This window comes from Patiria miniata, unplaced genomic scaffold (genome assembly GCF_015706575.1).
Source record: "Patiria miniata isolate m_02_andy unplaced genomic scaffold, ASM1570657v1 HiC_scaffold_3, whole genome shotgun sequence".
NCBI classification, from domain to species: domain Eukaryota; kingdom Metazoa; phylum Echinodermata; class Asteroidea; order Valvatida; family Asterinidae; genus Patiria; species Patiria miniata.
Window position 1 is genome coordinate 5,491,840 of NW_024037069.1, and position 15,248 is coordinate 5,507,087.

Here is a 15,248-nt window from a genome sequence, read left to right on the forward strand (position 1 = left end):
TGAGGAGGGGAGGGGAAGGCAGGGTTTGCTGTTTGTTTGGACAAGAGGGTTGTTAGGCTGAAGAGTGCGTTGGGGGAAAAAACCCGGAGGGTGGGTGGTTGTTAATGAAGGAAAGATGGACATTGTAACTTATCTCTCACTTATAAATACTTGAAGTGGCAACGATTGATAGATGTACGGGCGAACTGACAGATTGGTCCAAACCAATCAAAAACCAACTAACAAACAACATCCGTCAGGTTGGTTTTGAAGTAAATTCATTTCAAACCCGTTTTTCAAAGTCTCATCATCATGCAATCATCAGCCAGCTGAAAAACAGTCTAAACCTATGCAAACACACATTCTGTGCCAAGTTGTCCTTTCAGTCAAAATCAATCAGGTGACAGTTTTCAACAGTTAAGAGCTCCCAGCCTAAAGCAGGATTGACTGGCTGTGACTGTTTATGCAACTTGATACATCTATGCTTTGATTGTAGGCGATTGATAAGACTAGCTGTTATCTCAGTTTCCTGCTTTTGTCTGCTGACTGAATTGACTAGTCAGAGTGCTTGCTAAAAATATGATCTGACTGTTGGTGACTAGCCTGTGTAAAATGCATGGCAGGGGAAGTGGTGGAATTGTTGACTGTCTGTGACTGTTTAAATAACCGTCAAAATATTGCCAATGTGAATTCCATATTGGTGTCAGTCGTTCAATGATTGTATAAATGTCATAAGCATTCTATATTCGGTGTTGTCTGAGGGTTTGCAAGAAAAATTAACAAGTTTACTCGGGCGGGACTCGAACCCACAACCTCCTGCTTACTAGTGCAGACGTCCACTCGACCACCGAGCTTGTGGGGGTCAGCTGTCCTACTGACAAGGTGACCGTTTTAGCCGAATTTCGGCTAAATTTGGCAGAACTTTTCTTAAAAAACAAGTTTGACATAAAATAAATTGACAGAATGGATTTTTTTGGGCAGATTTCTGACAGAATCTTCAAAAATGGTTATTTTCACAAATACATGGCAAATTTGTGTAAAAAAATTCAATTTCAATCAATACTTGCATAATGGGACAGGTTGGCTGGTCTATAGTGCTTAGCTCTTAGAACTGGGACTTAATTCGTCGCGACACAATTAACCGCGTTTTATGCAATTTCATGACATCTTTATTTGACTATAAATTGTTTATAATGTAATTTGAACCTTAATTAAAACAAAACTACAACATCTGCATGTGATTTTAAGTGTTTATAGTGTATTTCGAGTGATTCTGGGAAATTTGGCAGATTTTTGATAAATCTGACAGATTTTTGAAGCGCATTTAGCAGAATTTGGGCATGACCTTACAGTCACCCTGCCTACTGACGTGACTCATTCAACCAACGACCTTAAACAACTAGGAAAAGATCCACATCAATTTTAGAGGACAGGAAAATGAGCAGACAAGATGTAGGAAGTATCAACAGAAAATGCGACGTGTCTAGGTGGTTTCAAGTACAAACATCAGAACATCATCTGCAGAAAAGCAAATTGAAAATGTCTTCAAAACTTGACCAACAGCGATAAGATCAATAGCCTCAATCATGATGGGGGTTGGCTGTGCCAAATCCCATTCTTTTTTTATTTAATATACAGGGTGAATAAAAAAAACCCCCGAAACCCAAATGTCGGGACCATTGTTTTAGTGAAGTTCTGCATGTAGCACTTTCAAAATCTAGGCTATAAAAGCCCAATTCATAAGCTTTCTTTTAGTGTAAGAATCATTCAAATCATTCATGTACTTTTCAAGTTACCGAGTTTTAAACACAACCACCGTTTTAAAGTTCTGTCCACGGATCACGAAAAAAGGCGTGCGTTCTTTCATCAAAACGAAAACAATTCACACACATCCCTATGTGATTTGTTTTCGTTTTGCTGAAAGAACACTGAACTTTTTTGTGATCTGTGGACAGAACCTTAAAACGGTGGTTGTGTCTAAAATTCCGTAACTTGAAAAGTACATTAAGTGATTTGAATGATTGTTGTACTAAAAGAAAGCTTATGAATTTGGCTTTCTTATTTAGATTTTAAAAGTGCTACATGTAGACCTTCAATAAAACTATGGTCCCGACATTTGGGTTTCGTTTTTTATTTACTCACCCTGTATTGGAAAGATTCCCATATAAGGCCATCGCTAATTTTTCCCTTCAGTGACCTATCAGCCATCAGAAAATGAAAATATGTCCTAAAAAGTTAAATTTAGCAGGGAAAATATTGAAGTATTTACTGAGAAAACACATAAAAATGTGCAGACCAGTCTCATACTGTAGGGTTTGTGCACAGGGTGACAAGTGATGGCCAGATATGGGAATCTTTCCTTTATATGTCTCAGTGTTTGTAGGAATTGGAAATAAATGTTCATGAAACTGAAATTGATAACTGGATGCCTATTTCTACGAAGCAGCAGAGATTCGAGCAGTGTTGTCAAGAGAGATGTTTCAGCTGTTCAGAGAAAGCCTATCCAATGTTTCGGATCATCAGGTCGTTGCCTACAAACAAGAAGAGACGGCGTTCTAGCCAAAGCGCCGCGGGGAAACCACTGGCACTCTAGATCTTGATAGGTCTTAAGACCGCTCGGATGAGAGTGTTGTAAGCTGATGCCTTTCAGACAGCTGAAGAGGGATTTCCACTGTTTACTTTGATGAGGAGTATAGGACAGTGATAAACAACCCCGTGGAGAGGGCTCGGGTCTTGAAAGAGACCTGGCCAAGATTTCAACTGTCGTTTACAAATCGTCAAGTGTTTACTTGTAATTTTCTGTAAAGCACGCGAGGTGTTACTTGCTTGTTGCTGTGATCACGGACGCTAGGACGACAGATAGGTGATGGGATTGTGCCTTTGATGATACAAGCATGGCATTTGCCACACAGTCGGAGTATGTCATGAGAAAGACATTTGGCTATAGGGCCATCGCAGATTTGTCCTTATATAGGTAGAATATAAAGCAATGGCGGCCATTTTGAAAATTGCTTGTTATTCTACCTATATTTTTTTTCAAACGACAAATCTGCGATGTCCCTATAGCCAAATATCTTTCTTAAGACATTCTCAGACTGTGTGCCAAATGCAATGCTTGTATATCAAAGGCACAATCCCCCTTAATATTTCCTCCTATCTGCCCCACTATGTGGGGTTCCCAGCACGTTATGACAACAACAGTTCCTGGGTTTTCCCTCGATATTTCCCCGAAAATATTCCAAAACTCTATAAAAAATATTTTTCACTTGAACGAGGTTGCTTAGAAATCAAGAGTAGGTCCAGTAAAGCTACTAAGATACAGTTATAGGCAGGGCGGTTTAGGGAATACAGTGACTAAAGGGTTAATTCAAATATTTAAAGTATGTAATCACAATACAAAGAGAGATCTGACATTGGCACTGGTTTAGCATTGGCATTCCGGAGTCAAGTTAAAACCAAATGTTTCTTTTTCAATAAGAGAATACATATGTGGACGCGGATAATGGCTCTCATCTTCCGTCATTATCGGCGACCAGGCCCCTAGTACGTTTAAAACCGGCCAAGCACATATTTATTCCCATTCATAAATACCGGTACCTTTCGGTCAAAAAAGTCAGAGAGTCACAAATTTCCAACAATTTTGTTCAACCATTTACTTCATGTTTTGTGAAACACCCCTCTGGCCATGCTATGATATGTGCCTCACATATGCTTAGAGCTAAAAATCTCCTTATATGGAAATTGGCCCGCGTGCAGCGCGTACTGCGTGATGTGGCACAGAATGAAGGAATTGTGTTTAAAACCAGCTGGTGTTTTATCAGCAGTTTAAAACCACCTACGTGACGGGCTCTCGACCAATAGCGATGGGTAAACTGTCTCAGGTATTTATGAAGAAAGTTTAAAGGGAATATACAACATTTGCAAACATCGAAAAATAAAACTACCAAGTTTTTGCGAAATACCTTACTAGGATGTTGGTAAATGACAGTCTAAAGCATCCCATAAAATTATGGCACCTGGTGTGTAGTCATTTTCAAGAAAATGGTATTTTTATAATTTTATAATTTCCAACAGTGGTCGGCCGACCACCATTGGAAAAACCTAACTATTTTTCAACTTCTGCCCCAAATTTACCCGTTTTTCAGTCCAAATTTTGTTTGCTATTGGTTACATGTTCATGAACCGGTGCAGGCCAGCTAGACTAGTTCCCTTACCTTACAATTTTCTGATATCTAGAAATTGATCCAGTTTATCTTTAGTGGAGTCAGGGAACCAGACTACCTAAACATTTTTGTTTTTCTTGTTTTTTTCCAGCATTTTCGAACACAAAACTTCAAACATGTCAGTTAAACAATATTTGATGTATTATACTAACCCCTCAAACAGTTCATTTCTGAAAATTACAGCAGAAGACAATGATGTACATTCCCTTTAACATTGGGAGTGACTTTACAAAAAATAGCTGTCCAAAGATGAACAGTTACAGTTGTTCTTAAAGGCACATAGGATCATTTTGCATTTATCCCAAAAGTATCCTACCAACTTATTATCAAAAAGCTGACTTGGATTAAAGATCATACTGGTGCTAAACACCCTGTGAAATTATTCCGTCTGACTTGCTGTCATTTAGAAGATTTCAATAAATGTAAGTGACTTTCAACAGTGTCAATTGACTGATTTCTTGAAATAAAGTGTGCTAATAATGAAAATGTGTTTCGTGATCAAAAGGTTGTGCATGATTTTTCACCGTTTTCGCCAAAAGTGTAATATCCACTGAGCTGAAACTTCAACAGGTTAGGTTTGGAGCATTCTTCTTGGGATTTTTTTTAGGGGTGTTATTATTGGAAAGGAACAAAATGATTAAAAAGCAAATTCCTTTATGTCTACAACAACTCTGAAGTCTAGATGACCAAAAAATTCACAAATTACTTTGGCCCATACCAAACCAAAATCTGCTTGCAGTGCCTAGAATGGCTCTTAATACTTTCTGGTTCGGTATGAAATGGACAAGAACCCCCCCCCCCCCCCAAATCATCTTTGCTCCACCCCTCATTTGAGACGCATTGGTACAAAATAGAGCTTACAAGACAAACCCTGTACTCCCATTATCTGAGAAGAACCCCTGAAAATACAAGTAAAGCAGACTTACTTCCGACTCAGAAGCATTTCGTAAGAGTAGCGAAGCCTCTTTTTTCACTCCTTCGACATTTTTCCGATAACGCTGCTCACGTTATAAATAATTCACTGTCAATCTATATCGTCTTTTCTTCCCAGTCCTTTGCGGATCAATAATCCAAACATGCAGCCCTTCTCTTGAGCCGTCGGTCGATGCTAACAATTACAGAATTGATTAGCTTTTGGCCCTAAGGGCTGGTTGAAAAGAAAGGTTGGCCAGAACTCACCTACAGAGGGCGATGTTGTTTACCCAGGTGGTCAGTCCATGTTGTGCACAGATGTTGTGTTGGAAGCAATCAGCGGTAGGCTTGTTGCATTGCTATTTCTGGGTTTGGAGAGGATGAAATGTAATGTTCAAAGAGATGCTCCAGTCCTTCTGATTTGAGGCGTGCGATCGCACCCCCATGCCATCGCACGCCTAAAAGCTTCCCGAGAAGTGCGAATACTCACACGCCTGAATCCCTGTGTACCACACACCTCGGCATACATTTATGGCATAATTATACTTCTGTGAGCTCTTGAAATGGCTTTACTGTAAACCAAGATGAATATTAAAAAAATAACAGATTGTTCAGTCCCAGTTTGGACCTCAGCATCAAACGCCTAGAAAAATCACACGCCTAGAAAAATCACACGCCTAGAAAAATCACACGCCTAGAAAAATCAAGGTGTGCATTTTTCCACAGGCCTATGATTTTCACTGATGTTCATTGCCAAAGACAATGTTCATTGCCACTGACTGACTGAGACACTGACTGACTGAGTCACTGACTGACTGAGTTACTGACCGACTGACCAACTGACTCCCCGACTACCCCCCCCCACTCCCCATAGCCCCTGACTGACTGAGACACTGACTGAGTTACAAACCGACTCCCCAACTGACTGACCGACTAACCTATTGTTCAGTCCCAGTTTGGACCTCAGCATCAAACGCCTAGAAAAATCACACGCCTAGAAAAATCACACGCCTAGAAAAATCACACGCCTAGAAAAATCAAGGTGTGCATTTTTCCACAGGCCTATGATTTTCACTGATGTTCATTGCCAAAGACAATGTTCATTGCCACTGACTGACTGAGACACTGACTGACTGAGTCACTGACTGACTGAGTTACTGACCGACTGACCAACTGACTCCCCGACTGCCCCCCCCCCCCCCACTCCCCATAGCCCCTGACTGACTGAGACACTGACTGAGTTACAAACCGACTCCCCAACTGACTGACCGACTAACCCCCCCAACTAACTGACTCCCCGACTGACACCCCCCCCCCCCCCAACTAACTGACTATAGCCACTGACTGAGACACTGACCAAAGTTATGTACTACACTGAGACTTCCGGGTGCAACTCACCTAGGCATACAATCGGTGGGCGTGGACATCCAGGATTTTTTTTTACATTGGCTTATCTAGCTCCCAGACCTATGTTCTCGAAACTCCATGGTTCTTGAGTCTGGAGTGCTGAATGGTATCACATAGCAACCGGTGAAAACTAGTGTGCAAAATGAATAGATGTTTTCATCGGATGATGTCACTCCGTCCCGATCTATGAAACATATGGGAAAAGTATCTGTGTCAAATAATGCAAAACTTCTTCAACATGAATCAGGGTTTATTATGTGCATTTTTTGTACACCTACTCTATGAACACTCAGAGAATTAAATGCTTCGATTCGTTTTGTACTTACCCATAAACATAATGCCTTTTCCTCACAGTACAATCATCAACATTGCTACAGTGTCCTCTACAACACACACAAAGAAGGATCAAATGTGATGCGATCAAGCTACATGAGTCGTTTGTCGACCCTGGTCAAAACATTTTTTATTACAGATTTGAAAAAAGTACAACCTCGGCATTACTGCTGTGAAAACCGCATGCTGATACCATCTTTAGTTCAAAAATTATGGAAGTCGGAACACGAAGCGATGTGATGAAGTGATGCGATGAAGTGGCCCTAGTTTGGCCTGTATCTCCAAATTAAAATTCCCGACAAACGACTTATTTAGCTTGATCGCATCACAAATGTTCAATTTTACATCTAAACTCAAGGCGGCATTTAAAATAGATAATGTAAGAATCCCCCCCCCCAACATCAAGGGAACTAGGATTCAAATCACTACGTTTGCAAAATCTCAAACATGTATTGAACACCCCCCCCCCCCCCCCGGGTCATGTAAACAGAGACAAACATGTGACATACAAATTAATCTACTCAAATTCTATCATGAAAAGCACCACATAATTGAAGTCTGTTGGTGTCCTATGGGAAACGGTTTCGAATTTTCCCCCTCCCCTTATTATTTTATTATTTACTATTTACAGAAAATGTAACCTTTCCCCTGTTCATTTCATTGAAAACTGATGTGTCTCGAAAATAAGGAAATGTTACATACAAAGGCAATTTATCAAGTCAAACTGCAGAGTACAAGAATGATTTTAAGATGGAACTCACCACAAGAGGGCGCTATTGCAAAATACTGGTCCTCCTTTGTTGACTGCAGGCTTCAAAGGTTCCATCCAAAGGTTACACATGATGTCACACAGATAAATAACTAGGCATAAAACTCAAGGATTTCTGCATTGGTGAATATAATCTATGTTTATTGCAAACTTTAAAAAAAAAGTTAGGTAAAACAAATGTCACCAGAAATTCCATGGGAACTTTTCCTACAGCTGCTAAGAGACTCATGTTACGCCCCAACTATCGCATCGGTCCCAACTATAGTTGGGCCTGTCCCAACTATAGTTGGGCCTGTCCCAACTGTAGTTCCACAGTTGGGCTGGCCCAACTATAGTTGGGCCTGTCCCAACTATAGTTGGGACGGTCCCAACTGTAAGTTCCACTGTCTGACTGTTGGGCTGGCCCATCTATAGTTGGGCCACTCCGATCTTTTTTTTTGCAGTGTCCCAACTATAGTTTACATTGATGTACATACATGTATGTACAACTATAAAACGTTCCCTACAGCTCTGATACACGTCTGACTTTACTGGGGACCACTGAATTAGCTATTGATGGGCATGATGGGGCCAATCTATAGTTGGGCCACCCCAATCTTTTTATTTTGCGGTGGCCCAACTATAGTGTACATTGTTGTACGATTATAAAACATTCCCTACAACTCTAATACACATCTGACTTTACTATAGGGACCAATGAAATTATCTATGGGTGGGGACCATCTGTAGTTGGGCCACCGCAATATTTTTATTTGTCGGTCCCAACTATAGTTTACATTGATGTACGACTATAAAACATTCCCTACAGCTCTGTTACATGTCCGACTTTACTTGGGACCTTTGACATTAGCTATGGGTGGGGCCCATCTAGAGTTAGCCGGCCATGGCAATCTTTGAATTTCGCAAAATGTTGCTGGACAATAAAACCCAGCAGCTGGGCAACTCATCCAACAAGGCAGTACCACGTGACCGGCCAGCCTTGCGGCATGCATGCACGACGAATACACGGTGCCAGCGCCGCGGAACATTTAATCCAACAAGATCTATCAAGCATGAAGCATCTGGCGCAACTCCAGTCCTAACTATAATTGGGCCGACCCAACTGCCGCACTATAGTTGGGACAGTCCCAACTATAGTTGGGACCGATGCGATAGTTGGGGTGTAACACTCACACTGGCCTAGCACAATGGCTACCAGCCTTTTTTTTTTCAATTCATACATTTGCAATTTTTTTCCAACAAAGTTGTACAGCTATTTAGAAAGGGTTACAGCTCCTTTGGATACAATTTTGTATCAGAAAAAGATTCGAGAAAATGGAAGAACCCATCCGCCATCTTGGAAAATCCTAGCCTGAATATGTATACACGTGTGCAGAGCCATTGTCCAACGTCTGATACAGATATAACTAAGGCCAAAAAAACAAAAAGATACCAGTTGATCATTCTCGCCTGCATCATTTTTTGAAGCTGCATTCTTTTATTTTTTATTGTTTTTCTCGCCTCGAAAAGCTACTTTTTTATGCATAAAAAACATGCATAAATTGGGAGAAATAGGGCCTACATCTACGTGTATAGAACATTGTTTAAAGGGAAAATACAACATTTGCAAACATCAAAAAATAAAACTAACAAATCATTTTGAAATACCTTGCTGGACTGTAGTGAATGACAGTGTAAAGCATCCTGTAAAATCATGGCACCTGGTACACTGTCATTTTCAAGAAAAGTGCTATTTTTGTATCAATTTCCAACGCTGGTCGGCTGACCAGCGTTGGAAAAAAACTGGCTTTTTTTCAAATACTGGCCCCAATTGACCATCGCACTTGTTTGCAATCGATTACACACATCTATGAACGGGTACAAGCCAGCTAGACTGGTTCCCTGACCTTACAATTCCCCAATGTATGTAAACCGCTCTTTTTCTTCTTATATGGAGTCAGGGAACCACACTATAGTAAAATGATTGTTTTTCTTGGTTTTTATAGCATTTTCGAACCCAAAACCTAAAAAAAGTCAGTGTAACTATATTTGCTATATATATTTGCAACCCCCCAATTCCATCCATTTCTGAAAATTACAGCAAAAGCAAATGATGTATATTCCCTTTAACATAAATCTTTTGACTTTAATGTAGTAGGATACCGTAGCTAACAAAAAGAGGTCATTTTCAACTGAAAAGATGGTGGCACCATTTCGGTTTCCCTTTTTTTTACTCACCCTGTAGGCCTATATACTGTATCTGGACAAGTAAAAAAATAACCAAGTTTCTTGTGCCTGCCCGCTTCCTTTTTTCTTCCCATCTCTATTTTTTATTTTCTAAATCATACATTTGCAGTATATTCTGCAAACATGTTGTCAAAATATAGGCCAAGTCATTTAACTTGTTTCCAACAAATATGACAAAATTGTAGCCATGTAGAAAGGGTTATGGCTTCATTGGACACAATTTTGCATCAGCAAAATTGTCAAGAATCCACCACCATCTCGGAAAATCCCCCTTTTGAAAGCCCGGATGAGAAACGTTGTTATTTTTTAATTTGGCCCAATATTTGTGGGTTTTTTTTTTACAAAACTGCACAGAGCAAGAATAAGGAAAAATATGACATATACTTTGAAAACTTCAGTAGGCCTACATTTTTTGAAATGTTTATTTTGGTGCCCTGAACAAACATTCATACAACAGATCAAATCATTGCAATTGCACACAGTCAAGAACACAAATCATGCATAAATTTACAAGTAAGAACAGAAATATTGACAAAAGGCACAAAATTTAGCCAATAACATTCAATTTAAAAAAGACAACAGATTTCCAACGGACCATTCGTGCTAAAAGTTTGACAGGAGTATTTTCTCGGTCACGTGGCCTTGAAAGGGGAAGGGGGAGGGGGCTTGACACCATTCCATCTTTCTATAGCATGCGCCATGCGCTGTTTTAAGCCCGGTTCATACTCCACGCGAATGCGAATGCGAAGCGAATTTGACGTCACGGCACGTTCGCTGCAAAATTCGCCCGAGTTGAAATGTGCTCAACTTTACGAATTCGCAGCGCGAATACTTGACACGACGTCACAAATTCGCGTTCGCTTTCACGCCGAGTATGAACCAGGCTTAAAGCAGACAACCGTGAGCAATAGGACAATCAAACAATGGGTGCAGCTCTTCATCCAGGCACATCTGCAGATAGATGCACGATTTTGCCGACAACATCGATCTGGGGGGGGGGGGGGCGAGGTGTCTCACCCATGAATGTCAGACAAGTCGACCGTTGAGACAACTCGACTTGGGACAAGTCGACCATTGAGACAACTCGACCGTTGAGACAAGTCGACCGTTAAGACAACTCGACTCGGGACAACTCGACCGTTGAGACAGCTAACGTGCACGGCACGTGCACGGTACGGCCACGCGCACAGGCCCGGCAAAAACGAACAATGTGCATGCACGGACAATCACGCTGCGCTATATCGGCTCAGCTCTGCTCTATGCAACAAAACAAAGTCATGTGTCATAACTCCCAAACGGCGATCAGCCGCCGTCAAAATCCCCGGTACTATCCCCAAAACTAGGCCCAAAATCATGCGAGGCGACTTGTCTCAACGGTCGCCTTGTCCTTCCATTTATCGCACATACGGTCGAGTTGTCTAAACGGTCGAGTTGTCTCAACAGTCGACTTGTCCCGAGTCGATTTGTCTCAACGGTCGACTTGTCTGACCCCCTCACCCATCCTCTAGCGATGGCTGTGTGCATCACACTGACTTCGACTCATTGTCAAGTCCACCCTCCTGTTCCTCAGAATCTTCCTCATCGTCGCCGTCTGTTTCATCTTCTTCCTCCTCTTCACTGCTGGCATCGGCTCCGCCCTCATTTATGCTTGTACTCGTCGGTACAGACCCGAGCAGGATAAAATCGAGACCCTGAAGGAATTTAACAAGTCTCTGATCATCTTTCTCTCTTGAGATAATAGCTTTATCATGTTTACTGGGTATGCCGGTTTATATTTTGGAAAAAATGTCGCATCCTGACGATACTCTTTTCATCAAATTTTATCTCAATGAAGGTCAGTCATTACAAAAATGTTGAAAAGACGTGCATCTAGGACCGAGAAACATTTCCAATTTTGTTGGACTCTCCAAGGAAGTGGCGTCTGGATACTACATTCTTTCTTTTATTTTAACCCTCAGCATTAGAAAATTTGGGTCATGTTATGCAAAGGGAACAGGATAAACAATATAAGATTTGAGGCTTTGCATGGTGGGGTATCGGTATCGTTTCGGTTTGCGGTAAAACCGTGTGGTAATAACTACTGCTTAGAAGATATTAGTTCTGAAAAGAACTTGTCCTGCTTATCATGCTTATTATCAACTTTGCTAAGTAGTTTTTGTTCTGATAAGAACAGTCCTGCTGTAAGTTCTAAACTAACTTGTCTTTGGTCTCCAAAGCCAAGTTCGCTTAGAACTTACAGCAGGACTGTTCTTATCAGAACAAAAAACTACTTAGCAGAGTTGATAATAAGCAGGATAAGTTCTTTTGAGAACTAATATCATCTTCTAAGCTGTAGTTATTACCACATGGTGTTAACGCAAACCGAAACGATAGGATAAACAATATTAGCAGTTCACAGAACAAAATAAACCAGGTAGGTCTAATACTAGACCTGTAATTTCCATACCATGTAGCTACATAGCCACGCTCCGTTCATCTCTGGACTTTCGAAATGTTACACATATATGTACACGTTCATGTTGGGCTCAATTTTTGGCCTCGAATTTCTTTGGAACATTTGACAGATCCTATGCCAGGCACTGGAAGTTATCACAGTTTGTATGTTTATTTTTTGTTTAAGCGCCTTGAGGTGGATTTTTCTGCGATTGTCTGCACTTTATAAATTTCTTTATTATTATTATTATTATTAAGTTCTGGGATAAGCTCTTATTGTAAGTACTGAACATACAGTTAAATTTCGCGACTGGGTTCCAACTGGGATTTTGAACACGTCAAAAGTCCAGACAATGTTATCCCTGGCTATGTAATTATTTATAGCCACGTTTACGGGTCTAGTCTAATACATCTACCAAATTCAGAGTTGTCACAAAAACGTTAGGCAAAAAAACAAAAAAAAAGTTCTGCTTCTGATTACCATGATCATGTACATGGCATTTAAAAGAAGGGTAGGTAGGTAGATAGGGAATGTTTTTTTTGGGGGGGGGGGCAATTTTTTGTGAACAATCATATGGAGGTGTCTGCGTGTAGTCAAGGGTAAAACATAGAAATTGATGTTGTTTTTTTTCTTTTTTCTTCTCATTTTTCCCATAAAAAAATTAGGGGTAGGGGCTGTCAGAATAGGGTAGGTAGGGAAACCGGAAGCAGAACTATTTTTGGGGGCCTAACATAGGGCCTATACATCATGTAAATGTACCAAAAGTCCTAAATTCAGACTGTGTAAACAAAACCATTATTTGACAACCAATTTAAAATAAATGTTTGGAATAAGAAACAAAACATTAGTTTACCTTCCAGTGGTTGGGTCTGTTTTTCAAGGGATTTGTCCTCAAGTCCAGTTTAGTAAGCCGAGACAAACCTAGCAGGCGATCATCGGGGAGCTCGGTGATCTGATTTCCTTGAAGAATCAACGATGAGAGTTTCGGCAGTTCTGTAATAGATTGCGAAACCTCGCTGAAATTGTTCTCGCTCAGGTCGCAGAACGCCAGCTCCGCGAGCCGGCCAAAGTGGGCGGGAAGATCCCTGAGATTGTTCTTCGCTAGGCTCAACCATCTTAATCGCCGGAGTTGGCAGAACTCGTTGGGCAGGGACGTTATAACATTATCCCGAGCTCCGAGTTTCTCCAACGCGCCCAGCAACCCAATCGAGGTCGGTAGGGATACCAACTGCGTCCCCACGACCCAGAGCTGTTGCAAGTTCCGCAGGTCGCCGATTTCTGCCGGCAGGCAACCTAACTGATTATGGCTAAGACTAAGATATGTTAAATTGGTCAGACGGCCGAAACCGGACGGCAAAAGCGTCAACTTGTTCTCGTCCAGAATTAACTCTTCCAGGTTTTCCAATGCCACCAGCTCCGACGGGGGCATGATGAGGTTGTTGTTGTTCAGCAAGAGTCTCCGAACATGGGTCAACCTCTGGGCACTTGCTGGAAGTATGGATATGCCCCTGTGGCTCAAATTTAACACCCTCTGCTGGCTAGCAACGGCCTCGCAAACCGCCTTCTCCACATCTTCGACAATGTTTCCATGGTTTCCAACATGTCCAACTTGTCCCAACGATTCGTGCGGCTCTTTCGACATGTTTAAAAAAAACACAGTAGTAGTCCTATCTTCCTATCCACTGGACAAATACTGTGTTAATGTTGCAAACATGCTGTTACCTTTTACAGTATTTACTTCTAAAAAAAGGATTCCAGCTTCAACAAAAACTCCCTTGCGAAGTTCTACCGCTGCCTAGCCCGACTGCGTCTGGCCGTACAGTACTATCGCAAGCTCTGTAGTACGGCCAGACGCCCGATGCTTCCACAGAGACTGAATTTTGTGGCCGCCGATGTAGCGATTTTGCTACATCTTTCGATCGCGATTATCTTTTCATCCAGGACACAAATTTCCAAAGTTAAGGTTCGTAGTCGTAGAGCAACTCATACCTTTTTGAAAAAAACGTTGTTTGGTCTCAATATTTTCATCCATCTGGCCACAAGACGAAGTTCAGTCATCAGATTCCACAAATATCGTCCCCCATGCGATCCCCCATGCGATTTCAAAATGGCGGCCGCGCTGTAATGTATGCAATATGCAGGCGCGCCCGCGCAAACTCATGAATATGCATAAACAGTCTGTGACGTAGACCTCGTGTTTTTGGACGTGCGTGCGGCGGGGCCGTACGTCCAAAACACGAGGTCATACGTCACAGACTGTTTATGCATATTCATGAGTTTGTGCGGGCGCGCCTGCATATTGCATACATTACATTGCGGCCGCCATTTTGAAATCGCATGGGGGATCGCATGGGGGACGATATTTGTGGAATCTGATGACTGAAATTCGTCTTGTGGCCAGATGGATGAAAATATTGAGACCAAACAACGTTTTTTCGAAAAGGTATGAGTTGCTCTACGACTACGAACCTTAACTTTGGAAATTTGTGTCCTGGATGAAAAGATAATCGCGATCGAAAGATGTAGCAAAATCGCTACATCGGCGGCCAACAAAATTCAGTCTCTGTGGAAGCATCGGGCGTCTGGCCGTACTACAGAGCTTGCGATAGTACTGTACGGCCAGACGCAGTCGGGCTAACCGCTGCCGTGCTTTGTACATTTCTAAAAATGGCGGCGACAGTGACAGACTAATGGTGGCGCTATTTCAATTCACCGTGAGTAAACTCGCTTTTGGTGGCGCGGCCAGCAACTTGCAGAAAGTATACATATGTTGGCCCACTGCACTGTGTAGTGAGGTGGGAGCATTCACAAAATAATGAGTTTTAAAATCAAACTTCAAGACCTTTTTAATGGGAAAATGGGGGGGGGGGGCGGAACAAGAAAATAATGAGGGCGATTAAGCCTTTCGCATCGTGCTGCTGAAAATGATGCTCAAACGTTGAATGACTAAGTTGGAACAAATCTT

General features: G+C 41.6%; 1 protein-coding gene across 1 annotated transcript; it reads right to left on the reverse strand.

Moving 5' to 3' along the window:
• Positions 1 to 10,977: 10,977 nt before the first annotated feature.
• Positions 10,978 to 14,065, reverse strand: LOC119738588 (plant intracellular Ras-group-related LRR protein 1-like). Its single transcript, XM_038213495.1, has 2 exons — positions 13,137 to 14,065; positions 10,978 to 11,540 (listed from the first exon to the last, which is right to left on the reverse strand). The coding sequence occupies exons 1-2, from the start codon at positions 13,923 to 13,925 to the stop codon at positions 11,373 to 11,375; spliced, it is 957 nt and encodes a 318-aa protein (XP_038069423.1). The 5' UTR covers positions 13,926 to 14,065; the 3' UTR covers positions 10,978 to 11,372.
• Positions 14,066 to 15,248: the final 1,183 nt, after the last annotated feature.

What these genes read in the sequence shown, in the direction of transcription:
- LOC119738588 (XM_038213495.1), bottom strand. Translation starts at nt 13,925, where the DNA reads ATGTCGAAAGAGCCGCACGAATCGTTGGGACAAGTTGGACATGTTGGA. An exon ending in ACAGACCCAACCACTGGAAG is followed by an intron (nt 11,541 to 13,136) that starts GTAAACTAATGT and finishes AAATTCCTTCAG; the next exon opens with GGTCTCGATTTTATCCTGCT.